Source organism: Phalacrocorax carbo, chromosome Z (genome assembly GCF_963921805.1).
Source record: "Phalacrocorax carbo chromosome Z, bPhaCar2.1, whole genome shotgun sequence".
In the NCBI taxonomy this organism is placed as follows: domain Eukaryota; kingdom Metazoa; phylum Chordata; class Aves; order Suliformes; family Phalacrocoracidae; genus Phalacrocorax; species Phalacrocorax carbo.
Genome location: NC_087548.1, coordinates 51396523 through 51424391, shown reverse-complemented (window position 1 = coordinate 51424391; position 27869 = coordinate 51396523). Strand labels below are relative to the sequence as shown.

At 40.0% G+C, this 27869-nt stretch overlaps 1 protein-coding gene across 1 annotated transcript; it reads right to left on the bottom strand.

Annotated features, from left to right (window-relative positions):
• Positions 1-3355: 3355 nt before the first annotated feature.
• On the bottom strand, positions 3356-27824 carry LOC135310647 (atherin-like). The gene is made up of 3 exons (XM_064439298.1): positions 27237-27824; positions 8027-8120; positions 3356-3688 (listed from the first exon to the last, which is right to left on the bottom strand). The coding sequence occupies exons 1-2, from the start codon at positions 27662-27664 to the stop codon at positions 8051-8053; spliced, it is 498 nt and encodes a 165-aa protein (XP_064295368.1). The 5' UTR covers positions 27665-27824; the 3' UTR covers positions 3356-3688; positions 8027-8050.
• Between the last annotated feature and the right edge of the window lie 45 nt (positions 27825-27869).

The following is a 27869-nucleotide window of genomic DNA, read 5'->3' as shown; positions in this document are numbered from 1 at the left end:
GTGTGGAAAGTGCCCTTTTTAGAAACTTGTTTGCCCGCCTACTAGATTCTCATAATCTCTCTGTTAATTGCTGTATATTTATTGGAGTCTGACAGAAAGTTGCAAAACATGCCTCTGATGATTGCATACATTTGAACACATTTAGATAGCACTTGCCTTAAGCAATCCATGCTGTGAAAGCAATCCTTATGTAAAAGAGGTGAAAAAACCCTGTACACTAAAAAAAAGACAAGGTTCTGTCATCTTCAGAAACACACAGTCAGTCAAAGCCTAACGCCAAGCATACTAAAACAGTGGAAAAACCCCAAGCATTTTCCATCAGCATTCCAGTATCTTTCACAAATGGTTCTTGCAGCTTTGGACTCGTGCGATAAGAAGACACAAGGCATCAATCTTCTCCCTAACTGCAACAACAAAATCATATACCACTTGGAACATTTATTTTCTGTTTTATATGCAGTATAAATGTTTCCTCATGCATAAAAATACTCTGAAATATTATGTGGGGCAGTGCTATGTCAGTGGAAAACATTATTGGAATAGTATCATAATCGTACTGGTCTAAAGTGAGAAGTAAGGTATGTAAGGGTAGGTTTCTCTCTTATATTTTATTTAGCCAGCTGGAAAAAGATTTGCACAGAGTGTTCTATCACCTAAACTGTTGACTTGATTGGCTTAACACGTCATTTCCTTTTTTCTACAAGATCATCAGCGTTCACATATCACCTTGCCATAATAATTAATATTGGCACCTGGTTCTCTCTTACTCTAACAGTAAAAGGCATGAAAGAGGTGCCAGTGATGCCAAGAAGAAAAGACAGAAGGGAAGGAGTATAACACAAATAATAATTTTCGGTAAAAGTGGGCGGAAGTCACTAATATGATTAAAATAAGACATTCCTTAACAAAAGAAAGTTCAGTGACCAATTTTTATTGTAAGTATTAACTACGACACTGGTGTGTCTCAAATGGAGCAATTCCAGTGCACAACAGATTCTGCTTGCAAAACCCAGTAAATAACAATATCAGCAAGCGTGTGACTGGCTACTCCGTAATTTGAACATGTGTGCCTTCTCTCTGCATGCTGGCACTGCCTCTTGCTCGAATTTAGTAATGCTGAAGATTAAAGCTGTCAGTTACATATAAGGGTTAAGAACTCCAAAAGGATTTATGATCTCTCTGCAGTCTCCAGGGATAATAACCAGACTGTTCCCTGCCAAAACACTCCTAAGCTGCCCTGCAGTGAGAAGCGTTACAGGAAAAGTACCAGTTAGGCAGGGGGAGGGGAAATAGCAACGGAATAGGTAAATGCAGCTGTCAGCATCTTACCTGCCGTGTCTATCTTCCATTCTTACTTCAGTGTACTTCCTCTTTTCTTTCAAGAAATTTATTGTAAAATTGACTTAAATTTAATGTCAGGTAGACTTCATTCAAGTTAGAGTGTATCAGTATATCTTTAGCTGCATATAGAAACTTCCTTAGAATAATGAACCTAAAGAACTTAGAAATAATGAACTGCTAAGAATAGTGAACTACTAATGAAGACTGTTCCTCCCTCAAGTTCTGTCGTTCATTGCCAGGAATATAGCCTGAGCTAATATTCATAGTTTACAAGTCCACTGATGGCTGAGAGAATTTTTTGTCACTCTAGTGCCCTCCTGGAGAATAGTGCTTATCGGGCTGTAATTAAAGAATACAGTCATTCAGTGCCTGAAAATCTGGGAATACAATTTGATTTCAGCTCCTATCCTTTAGGTATTAACTAAAGGAAAAGATTCTGGAATCATCACCGTCGAGTCTCTCATTGAAACATAATTGTATCGTCTGCCTTTCCCTCCGCCCCAGTAGCTTTTGCACAAATTTACCAGTCAGCAGAAGTTTTCCGATCACTAATTTCTCAAAGGCTTTGCAAATAGGTTGTTGAAAGGACAGAAACCCCAGCTGAGGAAAAAACCCTGTGATCTGACTACCGACCTGCAGCTGAGACAAACCGCTTCTATGTCTGAAGCCTCCAGCTGAAAGAATATGCGTCTTTTTAAACATCAAAATCAAGCACCAACCATAGTTCATTCATCCTATTGCTTGCTGAGCAGTTTGTTTTTCTACAGCTCCATTCAGACTGTGGCAAAGGTGAGGGTGATGATAAAGGTTTACAAGTGCTTAAGCTAACCCATATGCTTATTTGTGTGATTCACATCATTTGGGTTAGCTCTTTAAAAACTGTCCAGTCAGCATTGAATCTGCTGCAGGAGAGTTTGTGCAGTAGGGGTCAACACAACCTTCAATGTGAAGGGGGTGTTGTTTTTCATTGCACAGCTCTTCCCCATTTGTGATGAAGAAGCAGTGTTTTGACAGTCCCAGAAAGAGAGGAAAACAAGCCAAAGGGGAGGGTTTCACTATCTGGTGCAGGGAAGGGCCATGACGACTTCACCTGAATAGCCTTTCCAAGCATGTCCTCACTTGTGTAGCAATTTATATCTTGTTTGCATAAGGTGTGTGAAGGAGATGCATCTTTCCTGTGAAATGGGAGCATTTCTGAACAGTTATGTAATAAAAGTATTAGTGTGTCTGTCTGCATGCATAACGCCAAGGGAAAAGGAAAATAGTGTCTGAAACTGGAGGAAACTGGAAAAAGCTTAAAATTCCCCTGTAACTCCAAATTAAATTTCTGTGCATCTTTGGTCTATACCATTCCATATTATAAAACATTGGCAATAGAAAATGCAGTCTGGTGCAAGTTATGCACAAAAAACCCGACTGTGTCTTTGAATAGGCTATGCAGCCCTGAGTACTGTTAAAACTGGGTAAACAGGGAGAGAATTCAATACCTCTGTACACTAGATTGGCTCCAAAACACACCTTAGTGTATCTGTGAAGCAATTTTCTTATAATTTCACTGGGTGTTTCAAGCAAGTGAGCATCCAGGTGTAACAATGCATAAATGGGGGAAAAACCCCTACCGCAGATTACCCAGAGATATGAGTTCTACCTGCACTTTGTGATTTGGCACAGTTTGGGTTAAAGTGGCTGTCCAAATGACTCATTGAACCTGGATCACTACCTTGGAAAAGAACTGTTCTGGAATGAAATTAATGAGTTGAAGGTACAACCTAGCAAGACCCAGGATGCCGATAGCGGTTCCAAGCAAATAGGTGGTTTCTTTATGGAACACATGTATTTTTGGATAGCACTAAGACAGTGCCATAAGGAACTGTGGGAGGATAGCAGATTACAAGCCAGGATCTCAGAGAAAGCCAGAGGCAGGAAACAAGCAGAAGAAGTCATGGGGAGTCTGTCTAGATCCAAAAGCTTCTTTGGAATGCTTCTGAAGTTAGCAATGGAGAAGATACGGAAGTAGACAAGCTAATATATTTTCAGATGATAAGATGCTTTTATTGTTATCCTCATTCCTTCCATGCCAGAGGTAATAGCTTCATAAATTTTACGACTGTTTTTGTCAGGAAATGAACTGAAGCAGTACTGCAGCATCCCCTTTTTTTTCTAGTTCCAGTGCTGAGCCCTGGTGTCACTCCTGTCACCCTTCAACACCTGACTTGGCTCCTCTTCCAGGCAGTGCAGGATTCTTCAGGCTTGTCTGAATCCCTTTCCAGCATGGTTCCTCTTCCATGTGGGCCAGAAGTCCAAGGCAGATGGCTGATAGCAGCTGACTGCATTGTGTCTCTAACCACTGACAGAATATGCATAAAATTAAAACTAAGAATAAATATATGAAATATCATAAAGCAATCACAAAATTATGATCAATACAGTCCCTTCCAGCACTTCACTGCTAGACACTGAAATCAGGGTATTTATTAAAGAAAGCTGGAAAAGAATCTTAATAGTTCTTTTCTCAAGGGTAGTTTCAGGATTTGTTTTTTAGTTATCACTTTAGTTCATAGTCTCAAAATCAGGTGACAGTAATTTCCCTGTATTCCCTGCCAAATTCTTCTATGGTTTTCCTGTTCTGGAGTATGTAGCTTCTTGGGATTTCTTTCAACTGATTTTACCTGTTTGAAAGTTAGATGTCTTGTATAAATTCATCATCTAGGTGACTTAATGGCAGGCACTTCCCATCTATCTCAGATTTCTATCTTAAAGTCGTATGAATCATCCACCGGGGCTGCTTATCTCTCCCCATTAGTGTAGTGTGAGAATAGACAAGTAATTTAAACTTGATGTTTAAATTTAGATGGCTAAAGTTAGGGGTGCTAAATCCCACCACTAGAGACTTTAACAGCAGATTAAGTTACATTTCTCTCTCTTTTATTTCCAAATAAGAGCAGTTTAGGAGTATTTCTAATTGATGATCCCAAAGCAATCAGATGTGAAACTAGTTTATAAATATTTGTTGCAAATAGAAAAATCAACCCAATTTTTTTTTCCTGGAAGTTTTTAATGGCATTCATGGACAGAAGGGAAATTTATTACTGATTTGGGTCAATTTCTTGTAACAGAAATCGGCATTGTCTGGTAAATAGAATCTCTTAAAATATAGCACACCAGATTGCTGTGTTACAGGAGAGGCTATGTTTTCAAGCTGCAGTTACTAAATCTATAGTAGCCTAGTGTTTACAAAGTCTGTAGTTAAAGCTTTGGTTAGAACTCAGTTTTGCTGAAGTTAATTATGGGTGGGAGAACCTAATTTATAAACATACTATAATATTGTATTATCAGCAATTCAAATAAATCAGTCTGTAAGTGAACAGCTTTTGTGGCCTCTCAAAAAAACCATTGTGGCCAAACACTTAAAGGTATTTATCATTAATTACATTGTTGTCTAGAAGATGTTCAGAATACACTAACTGGCTTGACAATTTTTTTTTTTTCTGGTCAATATTAGGACCACTCTGCCTATATTGGTAAGATTTAGAAAGGGGAATATAGTGATTTTTTAATCAAAGCTCTGTTTAACAGTAACGCTCAGTTTGAGCTGCATGCCATTTAATTTTTCTATGTTGAGTTCTGATATTCCTACTGAAGTGCACAGGAGCCTCAATTATCACAGGAAAATCAGTTCCTAGATATCTTTAATTGACTTTGCAGGATCAGGGGATGCTTTTGTAAGCTCTGATATGAATGATTATTTGAGGTTACCCTCAAAGACAACAACAAATCTAGGAACAAAGCCTACTTATTCTAAATCTGCTGTTTCAAACATTTTTTTCTGGTTTCTAGGATTAGCTTTCTACCACAAAATTGGAGCAATTATAATTACAAAATACCAACATCTTGTGCCTTAAATGCAGTATGTATTCAAGGGAGTCCTGGATGCATAGATGAAATTCCCAGAGACATCCACCAATCAGTGTGGTTTTGTTTACCTCCATGGTTCACACATTTTCTCTTCTTGTAAATCATTAACTGAAATAATTCATTTCTTACCAATAGTGAAAAAAGCAAACATTATTTGGTCATGACTTTGAATCATGACCTTGCACAGGCAACAAAGCAAAAGCTGAGGGCTACATAACTAAAACATGTACATAGACTCGAAGAAAAGAAATCTTCACAGAGTTATCATGTCTCTTTGGAAAGTGGCTGGCAGAGAAAATGAATAAGAGCCACAGCAGTGAGTTTGGCAGTATGGCCCTTCCAGTCCATCAAAAATCATGTGCTTGACACAGGTTTCCCCACTTTCTATAAAGCAAGAGCAAGGCTGATTCCTTGTGCTTAGCTGATCCAGATAGCGCAGCAATGTTTTCCTTCATGCAGTTGGAAGAACGCTACCATCACCTGATCCCTAAAAGTATACTTAGTGAGAAGCACTATAACATTTAGGAAATGTCTGTCTTTATGAGTTTTGATTGTTTGTATTACTTTGGAGCTATCTGTCATCTTGTTAAAATGTGACTTCATCTGAGAAACTTGCAACAAGTTACAGCCAAGTGTCAAAGAATGCAAACAATAAGACAGAGAGTGTAGAAGTTTAATATTTACTTAGTGTTTTAAAATAGAACATCTATTCCAACATACAGACGGTTCAGATGCCATGGAAAAGGCAGAGCACTTGTCTGCGAATCAGTGCACTATGCAGGTATTCTTACCCTGTAGGTTTCCCCCTTCTGCTTTTCAGCTTTAATGAGATTTCACGAGCAACTGTGTTTGCAGGTTAATTTACACATTGCCTTATACTTGTCAGAGTAATTTTTTTTGTCTGGAATGTTATTGAGAGGACAGATAACTGGAGAATGTGTGTAACATCAAACACTTGCACATTTGTATAAAGTTAGTTTCTTGTTTATGTTTCCCATGACTTAGAGAATTTGGAAATGGGCCCAAATCAATACAGTTAAATATATGCACTGTGTAAATATGGCCACGTCCCAAAGAGAAGCATTAAGTGAGGGCATTGGACACTAGATAGATATTTCCAGATGTTTTGAACATCAGTGCATCTTATAAAAAGGGAAGATAATTATATAGGTGGGCACTTTTATGGCCTGTATTTTCAAAAATTAGAATACTAACAGCTAGTAGGTTTCTAGATAATCTACTTGGGTGCAGGCTTACACTTTTGCTTTAGTCTTTTATTATTCAAAATCTTGGCCACAAATATTCAGTCACTGTTTCCGAAATCCATGCCTTTATGTTCCAGGCTGCAGTTCAAAATAAGGATAGCCCAAGCCTGCACCACAGACTTCAGGCAGTCCCACAGGCACTAATGTTTCAACTAGGAGCTGAGGTCCACACTACTTAGGAGAGCTGGTTCTCAAAGGAATGGCCTTTCAGAAGATAAACTGAGCACAAGCTTGAGAAAAAAAGCTTAGGAGGGGAGCTTATTACTAATCTGATTCAGCCAGTTGATAGCCATGTCTCTTTCCCAAGATAATCAGCCTTCAATCCTTTTCGGGTGGTAGTAATCATTCAAGAAGCTTAGTTTTGACCTGCTAAACCCCCGTACCTATCATTTGCTCATGCTGGCTTCCTTCCATGTATTCCTTAAGTTGCAAGTGTTTTATGCATGAGTCCTTTGCTGTCTCTCACCTATTAGGGACCTGTCTTCTCTCATAATACTGTTAAGTAATAGTTATCAGGCATGTTGTAAAAGTGCCAATGACCAGGAAAGGCTGTCTAGGGCTCACGTTGTTAATAGTTCAGCTGTGGCACCCCTAACAGTCTATCTCACATGGCCACATATGCTAGAATGAAAGCTCCTGGGTAGACCTAATACTCAGCTGTTCGGAGAACTAGGTTATCATGATACCCAGCTGCACAGCCAGCCACACCCAGTCCAGCCAACATCCAAACTAAATCCATTGGAAGCTCCTGCCCTCTGCCTTTAAGCTCCAAGAGCTCTTTCCTTTTGGTCCCTCCATGTGTGTGCTGGAGTCCAATCTTTGTGAACATTTTGACAGATGGTTCATAGTATCAGGAAGATTGGCTTAAGAAATTGTACATTTTCATCCTAACAAAATAATGCACTTCAGGAGCCTTGGGACTTTTTGAAGTTGGGTTCTGCATAACATTTTATCCCTGAAGAGGCACACAGTGGTTTCTAAATATGAAAAGGTGGAAAAACAAATGGTAGTGAACAGTCATCTGGGTAATTCTGAGGTTTTGTGCCTGATCAAGACAGGAATGAAACCTGAAATTGCTATCATAACTTGCATGTCAGCCTCTCTTCATCTTTATATTAATTGTGTTTGTTCCAGTAATGAATAAAGGGTAAACATGAACAGGGCCTCACTTATCATTGTACTAAGTTAAATATGTAGAAATGTATATTGCTTTTTTTTCGTGCTTTATATCTGAAGTACATTTGGAGGCTCTCTGAGGTACATGAACTGCTTGCAGCCAGCCAGCCAGTAAGGTGAACCACCATTCTGTGCTATGCAAAACTGCTATTCTGGTAACACTGCACCTCCAAAAACATTAGCCTGAAAGCAATTTACCAGTGTACAAACCTGCATATCCTCAAATAAGAAAGATCTTGTTAATGTGGAAGTAAAATTATATGAGACAAACTCTAAATGACTAGAATCATTCTGTTCAACACAGGGCAGCATAATCCAAGTAAACTTACATTTTCAGAAGTCTCAGCCACACCTTAGGTGATGTGATTCTCCAGATCCACCTTGTTCATATTAACACTTGATTGATCCTCTTGGGAAGGTTCACTGCAACAGGAATAAAAAACCCCACTCACTTCTGCTCAGGCAAATTTTTAGAATACTTGCTTCTACTTCTGCTTCAAACATTAGTTTGTAAGGCTGTCACAAGTATTTGGGTGGCCCTGTCCATATGCACGTAGTGAGAATGGAGTCATGGTGCTTGAAAAACAAAGAGAGTTGCACAGGTACAGAAATGTTGACACTGGCAACTGACTGGAAGGGAACCGTCCGCCCAAGGGTGCAAGGCTCTAAGACCATTTTATTTTCAATATCACTACCAAAATATGAGTGTGGTTTCCAACTCCCCCTCTATTGGACATCTTCTGAATAGTTTAGTACCCTCAATATTACTACGCATACAACTTCAAAAGATCTCAGCCTAAGGTACATTCTTTTGTCTCCTTCTGTAAATGTTTAATTACTGGCTCACAGCATAATGTCCAGTTGACACAAGAGTGCACACTTCCTGGTGTCTACATTACCATTACCTTATAGTCACACAATATTTTATGAATGCTGTGTTAAAACACATTTAAACATTTTGTATCACAGGAAAATCACTGTGCAGCATACTGGGTATTTTCACAAAGACATGCAAAAATCCACACAATTATCACAATCTTTTAGTGTCTGATAATCAAAACACAAATTAAAAATACTATAAATATACTGATATGCATAAGAAAAATATAAAAAAGCAAACCCTCAAAATTCAGTGATCCACTTTATAGAAATTGGACATACAGAAAAGATACTCCTGCATTATAAAATATAAAAATGCATGGAGTTATTCATACTGAGTTACCTTAGAAAACGTAACTCTAAGCTCTGCTAAAATATATAGGATTTTATCAAGATATCTCAAGTAAATTTTTCATATTTGGATCATAGCAATACAGCAAATCTAAACCAATGTTCAAAACACAGCAGAATGCATACAAAATCTTAACAATTCTACCTGACAGATATTTTTAAATGGTTTGTTTGGATGTCTAATAGCTTGTCCCTTTCTAATATTTTTAGTACAAAACAACTAAATGTAGCACTCCAGAAGTGAAAAGAAATGTGAAACCGCTTATCAGGTCATGAATATGTGGAAAAGATGGCACTGCCTCTGGTGATGTTATTATTAAAATCAGTGTTTCTGTAGAAAGCCGCTTAGCCTCCTGTATAACAGAGTCCTTTAGCTTATGCCAACATTTTAGCACCAATTAATTCTATTCCTGCTCACCATAACAAGTATCACTTTTAAAAGAATTAAATATGTATAAAAATTACAAGTTTAAATGTTTTGCTCAAACTCAAATCGATCTCAACTCTTCTGACACAGAATTTTATGTCACCTGAATGGAAATTCCATAAATTAAACAGAAGCAGACTTCTTTCACTCTGTGGGTTTTAACTTTACTGATACAGCACTTAGTTTGATGTTGCTCTGCTGGAGTTAATCAGTTTTTCTATCAATTACTTACGAGGGTTAGATTTATATTTTAAATTAAAAAAGAATACAAATCATATTTCAGTCCAGAGTGAGTGCTACACTAAAGTACAGGTTTTGTCTGAAGCAGATTTCTACGCAGATGATAATGTTTTAACCTAATTTCCACCAAAACTTAAAAAGCAGCACATTTCAAACTCAAAGGAAAATCTTCTGTCTCCCAAAGTGCAAGTTATTGAAGTACTTCATAGCCCTAACAATAGCCTTCTGGCATTAATAAGCTAAAACGCAAATAACATCTGCTGGCTATTTGTTAATTCTGTTTTTTAATTGCTTATGGCTACACTAAAGGATATATTCCAGGCTCTGATTTCTATTAATAGATGCCTGCTTTGGAAAGCATAAAAATCCCTCTGTCCTATTCAGTGTCTTAATATCTAAGACAGCAAGTCCCCTTCTTCTTAATCATCTACTCTCAATAATATACAACAAACTGCTGCTCTCCTGTAATATATGTGGAATATCCATGTGAATGCACAATGTGTAGTCCTCTAAGTTTTGTGAAACCTTTTGAGAGCACTCAAGAAATGTGGAAAATTAACAAATTTGAGACAGCAGTTGTATTTAATGCTTTCATAGACTTCAGTGTGCTGTAATCCTTCAGGAGTAGATTAGGTTCAGTTCAAAGGGATATTTATCATAGCTATCTAAATGTCTTGAGATTAGACTAGACTGTAAATAACATAAAATGATATTTCTTACTAGGCATCTATTAATTTCTCTTTTGATGATTCAGAAACAGTTCAAGTGCAATCAGAGTCCAAGCCAAAACCTGGAACTATGGAGCTATAACATTTACACAATGTTTTGATAACGACTATTGAATTTGAGAAAGTTCTGACAAAAGCTCAGGTCTGCTTTTGTTTTACCTCTTCCACTTTACTGAACTGACTGAATCAAAAAAAGGGCCATAGGTATGTAAGTTTTCTCCTCAGTTTTATGACCACTAAGAATATAGCAGCTAGTCCACATTACAGGAGCTCAAATATAATGTCCCACCACTGTTAAGTCCCCATCCCTTTCTACACCCACGTGGAGGAATAGAGACTATGAAGTACCTGCTTCCCTTTGAGTGCTTCAAATAGAAAATACAAGATAAATTTTGAAAAGTAAGATGATGTAAATGAGAGCAACAATGATTTAATCCTGAAAATGCTGTGGAATGATCTCTTCAGGAGATGGAATATTGCTGTGATAAAAATAAATATTTTTTAAAATTATAGTACTTATACATAAACTATTATAATTGTGGTGTAAGTAATACTGTTAAATTAATTGCTCTTTTTGTGTAACCAGGAGATAGCCTCCTAAGAAGTCTTATCCTGTTTTTCCAAAAATGTCCTTGAAAAGTATATACTCACTGCAGACACAAACATTTACATGTTGCAACTCGTGGTACAGATAAAAAAAATTCCATAAAAACATATTACGTTGGTATTGACAAGTTGGATAAGAATGTAAAGACTGATCCAGGAACATGTATCTACTACTTTTGGCATGGAATAAGCCCGACATTACACCTGCCCTGGCTAGGTGAAAGATTGTCTAGATATGAAAAGGCAGAACAAACACTAACAATGAAGCTTTCATGTGAGGAGCTGGAGAACTATGTGGTGTAAGGGTAGGGCAGATAGAAATGTCTACTCAAATGAGCTCTCCAAGGGCAGAGCATCAAAGCTTGTTAAACGCCAGAGGAGAAAGAGAGAGGCGGTAGGAAGTCTACCATTACAGGTTTTATTAGCAGATTAGACAGACGTATATCATGAATTGGTGCAGTTGATTTGTTTTACTCCAAAGCAACAGTTACATACCTTCCCAAAATCTCTTTTCCTTCCTCCCCACCCTGCCCATTATTGTTCTCATGATCTTAGTCGACTGCATTTTTTTCTTGGTCAAATTTGCCTCTCTAGGTCATCTTCAGCTGTTGGAACTCAGGGCTATAATAACTCTACTGCTTCCTTTCAAGAGAGAAAAAGAATCAAGAAGAAAACCGGACACACTGAATCCAGAGGCAAACGTTTTATTCTGCAGGATCTGCAGATACTCTGGATATTCTGTAGAATCCTGTGTAATTCCCGTGAGCTCTCTTCTCACAAACCAGGGGACAAAAACTTGCCTGCTCCTATCCTTGCCTGACAGTCTCTGCAATCCCGAGTCTTGATGAGCACCGACATACCTCTTGGGTTTGTGTGCCAGCTACCTAATTTTACAAACTTTAAGAACTTAGCTGGCTTATCTGCTCTCCATAGTTAGTAGGAGTTAGGACCCTCTGGGGGGTGATCAGACCTTGGCTAGACCAACTGCCTTCTAGAAGTGCTCTCCCCCCCCAATTTCAGGCTGACTCTGGGAAGACAAGGCACCTGAGCTGAATGGACTCATTCACTTCATGTGAATTGAGGCTTCTGTGCAGTAAAATAAACGAATTTCCTCAGAGAATGGGATTGCAAAACTAAAGGGCTCTTGGAGTTAACCTTTAACTTCAATGGCTAATCCACTGTTTTGTATACCAAGGATAGGCAAGTTCCTAGTGTTCCCATAAGAAGAGGAGAAGACACTTTGGCACAGTCAGGATGCAGGATGTTGGCACTGGGAGGCAGTTCAGATGGGAGCTCTGGAAGAGGCTTTTCTGTTGCTTGTCTTCGGGCAATGCCCGCTCGGACTAGTCCTGCAATGCTGACTGCTCACAAGGACAAATGAGGAATAAAAGCAGTAAATTTATACACAGAGAATGGCTCTGTGCCTGCTAAAAGTTATGTTTATGCTGGTGCCTTTGGAAGCCTGGTGGTGGGGAGCAAAAGGAAGACCTCTTTTTTAGTGACTGTGGGGAGGGAGAGAGGGGAAGCAAAGGAAAAAAAGGAACAGCCTTGTCCTGGCAGGAAAAGAATGGGGAGAGGGACAGGAAAAAATTTTCCCTGCATCTTTTCCCAAGTCAGAACACCACTGAAGAAGTGTCTGTTTGATGTAGTTCTCTGAAGGTCGTTTGCACCCTGGAATATTTGGCAATAATTTGATGTACGAGGTAGTTACAACTTTACTTACCAGGCATGAAAAACCAAAATACAGCATTTCTTTTGTGGAATTAAGACTATAACAAAAGACTGAGGCCTAAATAGCCACACAGCTTATAACATTTTGGGCAACTATATATGTGTACATATGTAATTTTCTAATACTGTACTGCCAAAATCAAGGTAACTGTCAAAGTAATTCATGTTTGACTAAAGAATCCTTACTTTTCTGCATAATAAATAAATAATTGTGGTTTTTTTCAATTTGCATTTCTGGCAAAGTTTTAATGCAAAAGTGCTGAAGTTTTATCTGCCTTATTTATCCATAGTGCCTATGAATTACATTTCAGTTAGTGTATTGTTATGGTGAACCTCTACGGCTATTTCTAAAAAATCACTATTTTGAAGAAATGCTAGTTCATATTTAGAAAATAAATCTTAGGAAAATAAAGCTGGCATGAAGATATCGACTTACGGGCCCACTAATCAGATTCAGAACAAGGCAGAAGTCTCCAAACCTGACAAGAATTTGAATAGAGTTTTAAATATTTGGCAGAGAGGTCAGGACTAAAATAATCAGACAGATAATAAATTTTGACATTGGGTTTTGATTTTTTTAAAATAATAAATTAGTCAAGGATTTAAGTGTTGTTTAATTTGTATCAACTAGGGTTTTTTTATTTTTTTAAAAAAAGGCAGCACAACATAAACATTAAGTTAGAACTGAAACAATCTCACTACAGCATAACGGAAAAATTAGCCAGCAGAATGTATGTTTTATCTTAGTACTGTGTTTTTCGCAATATCTGCAGAATGACTTCACTAGTAAGAAATAGTTCTGAAATTTGACCCATGTCCAAGTCAGAATGCAGGTGAAGAAATCAAGAGTGCTTCCAGTTGTGTGTGTGAAATGTTTAATGTTCAATATGACATTAGCCAGATTAAAACCATGAATTTTGGTATATCTGGATAGTACAGAAAGAGGGATGGCAACAGCTGCAAAAATTAAAAAAGTATTATGTACTGTAGCTTTTTGTCCTGGATTTCTAAACTTTCTGCCTTTGGCCCTGACCTTTCCTTCCTGTGCAAACTGGATAAACAAAAAACAAAATTTGTACTGCAGAACTCTCAGTGAATCATGTTTGTATTTATAAGTCAGTTATCTTAAAGGAATCTTCATTCATCCACCAAAGGAACATTATTTATCAAAAGAGTATTTTTTTTCCAGAAATGTAAGTACTATGTTATGCAAAGCATTCACAGCTAACACAACAGTTTTAATGTAAAGTTGCTTTCTAATTTCCTTGTCCTCAGTGGCAAAATCATTACATTATATAATGTTTTAAAGTCACCCTGGTTTCTCTTGAGAAAAGTCACCCCTTTTCTTTGGGAATAATTTTATATATTGAGGTTTTTTAATTACAAAAAAAAATAAAAAGAAATATAATCAGAAATCTGCTTGAAGAGATGATGTGAATGCATGCAAAACGATTATGAAATATAAGTTGCAGTTTTTACAGAGCACTGCTAAGTACAAGTTTTCAGATAATCTTATTAGGGAAGGCCTTTCTAGTGTCTTCTATATATTTAATAATGCCTACACTTTAGTAGCAAGATACCATGGTAATCTTTCATAAAGTGACAAGACCATTTATTTGTATATGGTTGCCACATGCTTGAGATGTCTACACTTGATCAACCTATTGACAGAGAATCAAGGAATGAGTGGAGTGACAAGCACTGCTTTCCAAATGCCATATTGAGTATCTAGCTATTTGATTTGGTAAAACAAGAAAACTCTCCTGCTGGAACATGAAAATTGGTACATTAATATTCTACCTAAATAGAAATAATTGTCAAATTAGCAAAGTAATGGTGGCATCTATGTTCTAACAGAAGTAGGATTTTTTTATTATTATTTGTCTAATATTGTATTTCTGAGGTGAATATTCCCCTTCACACAAGACATGTGGTGTGTTATTACCTGGCTGTAATTAGAATTTAACATTTACCAAGAGTTTCCCCCAAATAATATGCAGAATATTTCCTTACATTTAATACAAGAACGAGCACCAATGACTATGGGTGGACAGTTCTGCTGCACATGACAGTATATGTTCATCTGAGGTGCAGGTGTTGTAGACCAAATAGGAAAACCCTGTATGAATCTTAAAAGAATCTTTTATAGAGTTCACTGTCTGTGGCTCACAACTTGGCTCAGTTGCTAGAAAAATAAATCCAGGGATATTCAATGTAAGTGTCATTACTCAATTCTATTTGCAGTTTCTATTATATACATTTCCGTACAAAAAAAGAGCAACTAAATAAATAACCTCAGTGAAAATATTTAAACATGTCCGGTGAGAGGTGAAATATTTCAATCCAGAACTGTAAACCTCTCCATCAGCTTCCATATTTTTTACCTTTTTTCCGAAGTACCAAACTGCAAAATAATGTTTAATGAGGGATTTCTTTCAGCTGTCTACCTCTGTTTGGCATGGGTCTTAAACAAACTGCTCGACCTTAGTGGACCAGGACAAGTTTAATGCTAAATACACTCTTCCGTGCCTTGCTGAATAGCAAAGGAGATAAACACATGCTTACATAATTTGCTAAGCTGGGTGTCTCGCAAGGTATATAATATATTTCCATTTATTTCAATACAGTACAGATCATTAAGCAGTTTTTAAAATTCAGTGGCCTTAAGGAGTACTGAAAGCTATAATCTGGGATCCAATACCTTTCAGCCTGCTAAGACCCAAGCTGTATTACTGGACAAAGGCCAAGAGGAAAGACAGAAGCAAAACAAAGCAAGAAATATAAAAAAGGATACTAACAATAGCTTTAGGAGAAACAATAAGATAGGGATTCAAAACTTCACTTGTAAATGAGACAAGACAGTGGCAGAACGGAGGCAATTCTTTTCCAAGGTTTGTCTTTGCTATGGGAGGTGGCTGGTCACACAAAGAAAAACTCTGTGAGGTCTGTCATTAAGGGCCAACCGGGAGGACAAAAGTAATGAAGAATCAGTTTTCTTTTCCATTACAAAAGAAAAATATTCTTTTAAGAGATCATACCATGAAGAGATAGGAGGAAAAGCTACTGCTTACTGACAGAGTATAGAGATAACAAGAAATACTGGACAATGCAAAAGGACAAACTTAGACGTTTTGCATTTTGACATTCTAGTTGAGAAGGATAACCAGATCTCACAATTAGAGGATGTGCAGAGACAGCTGCAGGAAAGTATTTCTACTGCACTTCCTTCCAGCCCATTCTGAAAGATTAAGGAGTGCCTATGATATTAATTCCCCTTGACATAAATGGGTGATGACAATAGACTGCGATGTGTGGGGGTGATGCTTGCCATATGTTTTTTGACACAGTTGAAATAGCTATTTTTGAAACTGGATAAAACCAATTTTACACCATGACATGTGGGATAGAAATGAGCTATAGTTACAGCAGAAGTTCTCCCTCTTGGTCTAAATGAATGTTTTACAGGATGTTTTGAAAATACGAACCGGTTAACTGATCAAAGCAGGAGCAAGCCGGTATCTGTTTTGCTGGAGTTTTATGTACCTTTCATCAAGGGAGAAGAAAATCAAAAGAGTAGATTCTTTTTGAACATTCCTACCAGAATTTGCACCAGATTTTGCACCCCTAGTTTTGTTTTCCAGAATTTATAAAGGTACCTGATGACCACTGTTGCCACCAGCTGCCTCTGAATAAGGGTGTTTTCCTAGGAGTAAAAGCACTATATAATAAGAGATAATGCAAATATCATGTGGAAACATAGTCTCTAACAGTGACTAGTGCCAAGAGCAAGCATGAGGAAATTCAGAGTGGCAATTTATACACTGATTTGGGGAGAAATTCTTTCTAATCTTTGTTAGAGTTCACTTCTACTTTGACAGAAACAGATTAAGATCTTTAAAATTTTCTTCTGCCTGAAAACTGCTGATGTTTTTATCGGTCATTTGAACAGCTAGTCCTTTCTTCCCACCTTCCTGAGTCTATGGCATCTGTGTCAACAAGGTAATTATGCGGTGTGTCATTACTTTTTAACTTAATTGATTGTCCCATTCTAGTAGAAAGGTAGACTGTAGTTCCCTATTTTCTCTCTTCCATTGCCTTCCAGCATTTTGCACACATCTACTAAGCCCGTTTCTATTTGACCTCTCTAAAGAACCACAACCTTTTCAGTCTCTCATTTCCCTACTTCTAAGTACTTTTATTCCTATAAAATTGGAAACCTTTGTCTATTGATGTTTTTTTGATGCAGACTAATCAATCAGAACTGTCTGTATGACTTCAAATGGAGATAAGTGACAGATTAAATACAATTATAGCAATTTACTGTGTTTTTATCCCTTTTAAAACTGCTGCTGCACCACAACAAGGGTTTTTATTAAGCTAAGTTAACATAATTTAGATTTTTTTTTTTCTTTGAATCATTCATGTTTACTTAGAAGTACCATGTACATGCTATCTTTCCCAGTGAATTTTCATCAACACTAAATTTCCTCAGCTCTCCTGGGGACCATTCATTCAGGCCACCCTTAACTTATCCTAGGAAAAAAGTTCAAAAACATTTTTAATGCTAAGAAGAAAAATGTTTGGATTCTACCCTGTATAAAGACATGGGGCTACGTTTTTTTTTATAAAACTTTGGTGTAATGATTTTCAGAGGTTAGCGATGAACTCTTTGAAAGGATGCAGGTGAGTCACTATCTAAGCATTTAAAGACTTCAATAGCACATATAAAAATACCTCAAGAAAAAAAGAACACTTAACCACAATATCTAGCATTGTTCAGGAATACCATAAATTATACAGCAACTTATCCTGCCAACATATCTTAAAAAGCTACACAAAGGACCTACAACTAATATCTGTAATGCAATCTGTAGTTCTAAGATAAATTCTAAGACTGAAAGCAAGAGAAAAACAAGTGCATTACTACAAACCTGTGTTTTTAGCTCCCACTACTTATAAGATTATAATGGATTTGACTGCCTTTGGTATTAGTAATTTCCCCAATGAATCTGTGGGTGGAACAAAAATGTGGAAATGAAAACTGAGAGGGTATTGTATGTTAAAAATATCCGCCTCCACTCATACAGTAGATTTCATTTAAGCTATCATCTTTCCATGCCTCAGTTTTCCCGTTTGTAAAATGGTTCAAGTCAGAATATGCTTTTTGACCACTATTAAACTTCCTCTCCCACCTTAGTTCCCTTGTGTTCCCACATTCATTTAATCTTCTGAAGAAGGAGAGAATTATTAAAACTGTTTATAAGCAAGCTTAGTTGATTGCCCCAAAGGCTGTGCCCCTAGGTGCTATCACTGTGCAGCGAAGTCTGTACACATGCTGGGACACGGGTCCCCTGTGCAGCCATCCTCAGCAATGTGGTAAAGGTCTATCTTCCTTGACTGGTCACCCAGGATCTTGCCCTCTGATGCCTACCAAACACCGTAAGCATCAAAACTGCACACCTTACCTCCCCAAGTATTTGCATATGAATTAATGTTAAATGGATAAGAAAGGATATTGGTGACATGCAATAGAAGTAGTATAATCTTCCTTTCCCATAACCTTGACTTCATGAACATGTAAACTGTTTAAACTCATAAAACAACATGAAAAAATGTATAATGAGTGGATACATAATATTTTATGCTGCTGCTGGCATATGGGAGACATTTAGTTAGTCATAACAGAGGAGGGTGTAAAGATTTCCATTCAAACAATTAGACTTTTCCCCCCAGTCTGAACTGCTCCAGTTTTAAGTAGTTATTTTACTCTGCTTTGTCAAATGCCTTTATGGCACCTACCAGCAAGAGCCTGGAGCAAAATTCAGCTTAGATTTCTAACCATCCTAAATAGCATCCTAGAATTAATTAGTATCCATCTTCCTGGCTTAAATTCGGTAGTAGAAAGGAATGAAAAATTCTTGCATTGCAGGAACACGTAGCATACATGAATCTCTTTGGCAGTGCCTGCTCAGGTTCCCACTCTCATTAAAATGCATGTTAGAACTTCTGTTGATGAGTGGTAGATCTCAACTCTAGCTCAATTTCATTTAACTTCTATAAGGTTGGCATACAAGACTTGGCAAGTTTAAGTGCTGGAGTGTTACACATAAGAAGTCCGCTGATTCCATATAAATATAATCCAAAGAAAGTACCATCGAGATATGACTGAGATCAAGTAACATCAGGCAGTAACCATGAAAAATTCCTTTAGAAACACTCAAGCTAGTAGTCACACTTTACAGGCAAATCATGACAGCTTGGAACATGAGAGGTAGTAAAATCATTTGAACAGCCATTGTCAAAAAACAGTAAAATAATTCTACACAAACCTGTCAGCACCACTTGGACTACAGAGACTGTGAATGCAAAATCTCATCCTGGTAATTTCTGTACTTTCCATTAGTTCTGGATTATTTTCCAGATATATCCAACAAACAATTGGATATTGTTTACCTTACCTTGGAACACTAGGATTTTCTTGTTTTCCTTTTTTTGAGAAAACTGTGTTATGAACAATCATCCATCTGTACAACGGTTGACCAATATTTAAATCATGTATTTGACTCATTTTTGATTTGATAAAATAAAAATCAAATAATTTCAGACCGAGGGGGGTTGCTGCTAAGGGCTGCGGGACACGTTGTGGGTGCAGGGGAAGAGCAGGCTGGGATCCCACAGGATTTATTATGGGATGTTTGGGGAAGAACCAAAGGTGGGAAAAGGGGGTTTAGGTGATCCAAGGAGGACCAGGAGTAGGAAGGTGGGGGGCAAGGGGGCAAAAAGGGCCAGTGGCAGGTGAGTAGTTGGCTGGTGGGTAGACTTGTCAGCCATGCCCTGCACCCCACCAATGCAGCCTGTCACGGCTGCTCATCACAGTCCTTCCTCACTCTGTCACTGATGGCACTGTGCGCATGCGTGTGTGTGCGCACGTGTGTGTGTGTGTGCGTGCATGCATGTGTAGTGCAGTGGCTGGTGTGGGGCTGCAGCCTCAGGGGCTGTATGTCCTGATGCCAGCAACTGGCGATGCTGGCATCCAGGGGCAGCTGCTGGTCAGGCTGAGGGTCTGAGCCGGCTGCCAGAGGGACCCACCTCATTCACTCACGGTGCATGTTGTCACTTGCGGACCTCTGTCCTGCTCTGCCGGACAGGAGCAGGATGAGGCCCTTGGTGCTGCCTGTGTTCGTGTGAGTGCTCTGGGTGTCTTTCTGATCGTGTGTCTGGACACATGTATAGGTACGTATGTGGTGCGTACGTGTGCTCTCTGTGTGTCTCCCTGCTGGGAACGCGTCTCCAGCCTTGCTGCCGATTGTACTCAGGGATGTGAGGCTGAGCAGCCTCGCCTCTCCCAGGCTCTTTGATCTGGCAGGATATTTTTGCTCACATAGTTTGTTTCCTGCACTTTTTTTTAACTTCTGTCACTTCACCAGTTGCTAAACAGTAAGTACAAACAGTGCTGGAATATTTCTTGGAAGAGTTAGACGGTTTCCCATAAGAAAAACTCAGAAAAAACCAACCCAACCTAAAATAATATATTGTAATTAGGCAGAACAAAACCTAAGAGTTTTCTAAACACTAAATAAAGTAGGCAAGGGGAAAAACACAAAAGGATGACTGCAGTATAAATGATTGGTAACTTCTACCCAATTTTGATGATGAGAGTTTATAGAACATGAAAGAAAAAAAAAAATAATTTAATGGACTGACTCATAATACACAGAGAAGTAAAAGAAAAGGACTATAAATTAATTGCATGAGTAGAATGTGGTTAGGTGGCTTGAGCTTCTGGAAATATAGAAATATTGTCTGTGGGCACTGGTGGGCTGCTGGCCAACCCACTTCCTCAGGCTTCTTTATATAGTGGAGGTCTGCTCCAAAGGACATCCATTTCAGAAGCTAATGAATGGGATACAAAGATGTGGAAGTAATTTTAGCTTCAAGTAACATGATTAAGTAACCAAACAAAATAATATCACTTTGAAAAGGAAAAATGAGAAACAGAAACCACTTAGATACACGCCTGAAGGGTAAAGCAGTTCCTCATCCACGTATTCTGGCTATTTCATATTTATATATGGAGAACCATCTCCAGAAGTTTAATGTTTGAGCAGCTTCTTGCATGTAGTTCTAGAGAGCAAAGAGATGACCTGAAGGAACGGAACCATGAAAAATTGACTTAATTCAAGCAGAGGAGTCTCGAAGGAATATCCTAACAGGTGCCTAGCTTGCAGAGAAATTAAATAGGAGGATCTCCGGTGAGAGAGACTGTGCAAGCTCTGTCCTGAGCTACTTGGCTGCAATCTGCATGCAAGGTTTGGAATCAAAATTTGTGCTCTGTGGTCTGGACTGAACAGTTACTGAGCATTCAGGCTATCTGCTTTACATTTCAGCGGTGCCTCAGTGCTATCCTGCAGCTTCATCTACTATAAAATTCTATAGAGACAGAGACATGTAGAAATGACTAAAACTAGAAACATTAACAAAAAAATTCATGAACAGTATCATTTTCCTTTGAAGACACATTGGACTGCACAAAAAGCCTGTTTGTTTGTTTGTTTACATTTCCAGAATTGTTTCAATATGTTTATCTATGTTCTCAAGTTATTTTTAATGTAACTGCCTACAACCACAGCAGTTTACGATAATAAACTCCATCCCCGCTTTGAATAATTTCTTCTTCCTAACACACGTACATAAGCACTGCATTGTTCAAATGCTGGGCAAAAAAGGAATGAGTCAGACGTTAAGTGCTCTGGATGATATGTGATAATTAAAGTCCATAATTATAAGGTCTTCACATTCAATCTCACTTTGCCACATGTAGACATGGTTTGGCAATGGTTTCTAGAGCCTGTGGGCTTCGCTGGTCTCAACTGGACTGATAACAGGCACAGGATGATAGGCAGTCTCTTGGATAGTAAGACGACCAGAACTTTAAAGATAAACCAGCACCCTAAAACTAGACATGGAAACTCACAAACTCAGGGCAGGGAGCAGGTGCTAAATGTCCTTCTTCCAGCTACCAAAAGAGCACAGCATCTTGCAAAAATTTCCATTTCTGGAGGGACCTGAGATATACCCTCCACCTCCCTCCTAAGTAAATACATTGCAAACAGAGTATTAAAAACTGAAGTTATCTGAAGCAGCTATCCAAAACCTATCTTACATAGCAGTCTTCAAATTGAGAATGTTAGAAATACTCAAGTATTAGGGAAAAACTAGAGTCATTACAGAGGTACTCTTGTTACCACTAGGTCAATAAAACCAAGGCAGTATTGCATTAGGACAGTGGAATATTGAAGACACACATGGACACACCAAAAGCATGGTCAGAACAAGGCCCCTGAAACAGATTGTTCCACCACCACATCTGACTGCCAGCAAAGGGGTTTCATTTCTGAGTGTCTTAATCACAGGATTTATCTGGCAGCCTTTCAGAAGTGTTGCAGCAATTACCTTTTTTTCTTGTAAGCTAGGAATAATATAACACAAATACAGTTAAGTTGCCACATGACAATATGGTTTTTGTTAGGGCTTCATCCAGATTTCTGGGAAAAGAACGACACTGTTACTTAAACAGTGATTTGGATGGGCACCTGTAATAATTATAAAGGACAAAATAAACAGCACGGTAGTAGAATACAAATATTAACTGTGCCTCCATTTGTTACAGAACAGAAAGGAAAAAAGAAGGCAGGAAAAAATATAAAAGAAGAAACAAAGGAAAAGAAAGAAAAATCAGGCTGTGTGCTGACTGGCAAAATGCAACATGGGATCACGATGCAGAAACAATATTTTTGGATGCTAGCAATGACTGTATCAAGGAACAACTAGGTAGGTGGTATACAAGAGGGGAAATAACCGTCATTATGGTTCAAGCAGTGCACACACAGGAGGTGTTCCAAAATTTTAGCACTGAAGAACTGCATTGCAAAAGTGACTATAGCTTACCCTGCAGAAACAGAAAGTATGCAAAACCCCCAAATCCACCAGATCTATGCTCAACAGAAAAAAGTACACAATGAGGAAGCTGGTCAAAGACAAAGCTGCAGTGGAGACCAAAAGGAGTTAGGTTCTTACAGGCACTGATTACTGAAAAATATCATTTTGGAAGGTCAGAGCACATTTATACCACCAATCAAGAATGACTTGAGAAAGGTTGAGAAGAAGCTGGCACAGCTAAACAGCAGGAATAAGGCAAGAGACTAAAAGAAAGAAGTAATCCTCTGAAAACCTTCTGTTGTGTCCAAATACATTAAACCCAAACCAAAACAGATCACAAGCATGAGATGACTGCCCGAATATAACATGCAGAAAAAAAAATTAAAATTAGTAACAAATCATCTCTTACATATGTCTGGAACAGGAAGCCTGCCAAGAGTCTAAGGCCAATGGATGACGAAGATATAAAAACAGCGCTCAGAGAAGATAAGGCCCTATCAGGCAGGCAAAATGAGTTCTTGTCATCTGCCTGCACTGTGGAAGAGGCAGGAGATGTTCCTCCGCTAGAGCCCTTCTTTGCAAGGCATGAATAGGAGGGATCTGCCTGACCAGTAACAAGGCAACAGGTCCAAATAGCACTCAGGTCTAAGCTCTAGAGGAACTAAAGGACAAAACTGTAGTGTTTCATATTGAGTATCAAAATGAGCACTAGGGAGTATCTGATGAAGCTGGCAAATGGCAAGTGCAAGGTAGGAAAAGGAGGCATGTCCTCATACCATGCCTACACGTGGAAGTCCCTGCCACAGGACACTGGGGAAGCTGCGTAACATCAGGGGGAAAACAGACAAGTTCAGCGAAGAGACAGCCCCTCTGGCTTGCTTAGCCATACCACAGCTGCAAAGTGTTGGAGGCTGGGCAAGCACTTGTAAGACCTGTGCTTTCCCTGTTCTTAGCCAGTCTTTCCTTGGTGGCCACTGCTGCAGGCTGGTAACTGGACTAAACAAACCCTAAACAGAACAGCCATTCTGTTCTGTTCTTCCTACATGGAGGTTCGAATGGATATTAAACTCCTTGAACCAATGCTGACAGCCATCCTCACAGACCCTTCTGATGCCCTCCAGTGCCAAAAGGATACGTCTGGTGATGAAAGGTATCTTTGATATTGTTAAGCCATTGAGCCAACTGCATCTGATATTTTCTCCAGTAAGTGTGTGTATTATACATGCATAAATAAATATTAAACTAATGTTCCCAAGTTTTTAAAACTACCAAACCCAAAAGTGGAATTTTCAGTAGCACATTTGCATCTTTGACAGGACACTGAAACCCTCCATGGCTCCTCCATCCATACTTTGTAACAAAAAACAATTTGTTAACATCCTGCGGTTAATAATCTTAGCTAGAATTAGAGTAATGCATTGCTTACTTCTATTTAATGTGTTATGTTTTTGGTTTGTTCACTGAAGGCACACAGGCTCTACTGTGTTAATGTTTTCAGTAGTGGTATGTCAGAAATTATTTAAGAGCTTAAAGTGAATATTCTTTTCTTTTTTTTGTCCTCAAAGTGTATTTTTCAGTATCAACAGAATTTTACTTGGCAGCTAATAGGAGTTTGTGTGCTTTTTATTCACCTCTACTGTTACAGATTCTCCTACCCTTCCCGTAGGCCACATGAAGACCCATGACCTTTATGAAGACTTGGTCTGTTCTCTCTTATTTTTGTCTATTCCCATACTGTGGTATTTCTTCACCTCCTTGATGCTTTTGGTTCTGAGAGGCCTGCATTTTCCTCATCCATCTTCTTATTCTCAGGTCCTCTATTTCCTTGTCTGTCATCAGGACTGTGGTAGCATTCTCAATTCTTTGCTTTCTTAAAAGTCAGTATTTAGCATTATCTCATGTTACGTTAGATGGATGCATGTCACAAATTTTATTTGCTATGAACTCTACGCCTTGTCTTTTTCTTTCATTTCCATAAGGTTCTCCTTCATGAGGAATCATGTACCCCTACAGTCTTTCCATTAGGATGATGTACTTTTCTCTCTTAGGGCTTTGCTGTGCCCCATTTTCTTCCCATTAGCATACTCTTCCCACCCAGTTCCCTCTTGCTTCTTCTAAGAAAGAACCTATTTGTGAAGCCTGAAGTGGTCAATCTCCCACCTGTTTCGCTCATACTGGTGCTCTGGCCTCCCTCACTATGAGTGAGGCCAACCTGATCACTGATTCTGGAGAGGCTGAGTCATGGGACAGGTTCAGTGTTTGAGCGCTGCATTGCAATAATATAGACAGAGACAAAAGAGAAACCGGTATTGGATGGGCTGTGGGCCTCACAGCTGTAGACAATACACATCAAGCCATACATATAGAATGCTGTTTGATTTTAAATAGCTCATCATAACACAACCTCATCATCACCAACTGTAACATGAGAACACAGAATCACAGAATGGTAGGTGTTGGAAGCGATCATCTTGTCCAACCCCCCCCTGCTTGAGCAGGGACACTCAGACCAGGGGGCATGGGACCGCGTCCAGGTGGGTTTTGAATGTCTCCAGGGAAGGAGACGCCACAACCTCTCTGGGCAGCCTGTTCCACTGCTCTGGCACCCTCACAGGAAAGAAGTTCCTCCTTATACCCAGGTGGAACTTGCTGTGTTCCAATTTGTGCCCATTGCCCTTTCTCCTGTCATTGGGCACCACTGAGAAGAGCCTAGTCCTATCTGCCTGACATCCACCCTTTAGATATTTTATAGGTATTGATGAAATTCCCCTTCAGCCTTCTCTTCTCCAGGCTGAACAAACCCAGGTCTCTCAGCCTTTCCTCATACAGGAGGTGCTCCAGTCCCCTGATCTTCTTCATAGCTCTCCACTGGACTTGCCCGAGTGGAGTGCCCCTGTCCTGCTTGAACTGGGGGGCCCAAAACTGCACACAGCACTCCAAATGTGGTCTCACTAGGGTGAGTAGAGGGGGAGGGTAGTCTCCCTTGACCTGCTGGCCACACTGTTTTTAATGCAGCCCAGGGTACTGTTGGCCTTCTAGGACACAAGGGCACATTGCTGGCTCAGGGTCAGCTTGCTGTCCACCAGCACTCCCAGGGCCTTCTCAACAGAGCCGCTTTCCAGCAGTTCAGCCCCCAGCCTGTACTGGTGCATGGGGTTGTTCCTCCCCAGGTGCAGGACCTTGCACTTGCTCTTGTTGAATTGCATGAGGTTCCCCTCAGCCCAGCTCTCCAGCCCGTCCAGGTCTCGTTGGAAAGAGATCTCACAAGCTGCCTCCCTCCTCTTTCCTGTTATTACTTATTTGTACAGGAAACTAACAGAAATAAACATTTCCAAATCTAAATTACTTCCATACACCTTACCATATGACATTCTATGCAAGTGTTGATCATGCAGTGTTTACATCTGCTTATGCAAAATGTAGTGCCGGATTTTCGCTGCGCACTATCTGCTGTTCTCATGCTGTTTGCTTTTAATTCTGATTCAAAATCCTTTAGTTTGACTTCTTCATCATCCACTGTTTTTCAGGTCCTTGCTCCCTGACAAAAGCAAAAGTTTCACCATGGTTTAATCTCCAGTTCACTCACAGAATTCTGTTTGTTCTTTACACTGTGAAAATTTGCTGAATCCTGTCTGTTTTAGTCTGCTACTCTTCGGAGTTTTGGAGTCCACCAAGGAATTTCTCAAACAATTTTTAAGTGTATAATTTCTTTCTTGTTCTAGAACAGTGTTTGAACAGGAATGGATGAGTGTAACCATCTTTTCAACCTACTGAAGTGTCTTCAGCTCTCTTAAGTGTGTACACGTCCCTTAAATCGAAGTACTTCTTCCTCTAAGTAACTGTTAAGAAAAAGCAAGCTTTGTTTCATAACTCCAGTCCTCTCCTGTTGGGTTATGCCACCAAACTTGTTGTTAATTTAAGTAGAGATGTGGCAAGTTAGAAAATGGATGTTGGCACTCTGAGTTTGCTAGACAGATGGGAAAAATACACATTTCCATTAGGAAAAAAAGATTTGGAACAAAGAAGTACCAAAATATTTTTGAAATGAAGGGGTGCCATCGCTTGAGAGGACTAACTTAAGTGAATGTTTGCTTGATGATTTTTAGCAACTAAATAAGGTAAAATTGTTTTGGCAACTGTTGCCCAACTCTCCTGCTACTCTCTGAGCTGCCACCTTCCAGTATAAAGACAATAAAAATATATGGCAAAAAACTGTTGGGGGATCCCATTCCAGTTGCTTACTCTGGAAGCAGAAGAATTTGACTTAGGCCTGAGGTTTCTTTCTCACAGCCTCACAGATAACCTCCATGCTTTAATGGATTATCCAGGCATGCTCCACTAAGAGAAGGGGAAGCAGAACGATGGTTAAAGAACTAACCGTGTATACCTTTGGAGAAACAGTACAATTTAAGAGGAGGAAGGCCAAGAGTTGCAACACAGGACACACACACAAAAAAGGCCTTACTGGTGACATGAGGTCTATTATGTGATTTTTATGATTGCTGAGGTGTATTATTGATTTTTACGGCACACTCAGAAAATATCTGGAGGCTGGAAGGAAAAAAAAGCACTCCAACGACCCCCTGCTTTCGCTCTCCTCGCCTATTCCTCCTCCAAGGTACCGGTGGGCAGCCATACCTGCGCACGCCGCCACGCCGCGGCCACGCGTTCCGGCGGGCACATACCGCATCCCTGCACTCCGCCACGCGGGCCGCGCGCCCGGGCACGGTTAAGGAGCAGCTAGGCGGCGTACGACAGAGGCCACGCCGAGGCGTCTCGAAGCGGGGCTGGGGGCTTTGCAGGGCTGTGACCAGGCGAGAGGCCAGCGGGCGGGGCACAGCCGGCACCGGGGACGGTGGCCCCCAGGCCTGCCCCGGCCTCGGAGCCCCGCGACGGCGTGACCGCCATCCCACAGGGCGCCCCCCCCCAGCCGCAGAGCTCTGCGGGCAGCTGTGGGGGGGCGAGCGGAAGCCGCCTCGGCCGCCATGCGGGGCGGGCGCCGACGCCGGCGAGCGGCCGGTGTGGGTGCCGGCGGGCGAGCGCGGCGGGGCATTCCCGCCGCGCATGGCGGGGCCGGAGGGCGCGCATACGTCCCTGCAGCCCGCGGAGCCGGCACGGCCCGCGCATCCCCCGCCGCCGGCCCTCCTCTCGCGAGACGTGGCGGCCGCCGGCGGGCGCGAGGCTCTGAGAGACGAGGGAGCGGCGGAGCGCCGCGGCCCCCCACCCGGCGCTGCACACCTCCCCCCCCCCACCCGCGCCTCCCCGCGGCGG

Bases quoted from the DNA above. Each gene is read 5' to 3' on its own strand.
- LOC135310647 (XM_064439298.1), bottom strand. From the start codon at position 27,664: ATGCGCGGCGGGAATGCCCCGCCGCGCTCGCCCGCCGGCACCCACACC. The intron at 8,121-27,236 runs GTATGGCTGCCC...TTCCTGTTGCAG, and splicing joins CGGCGTGGCGGCGTGCGCAG to TGAACCTTCCCAAGAGGATC.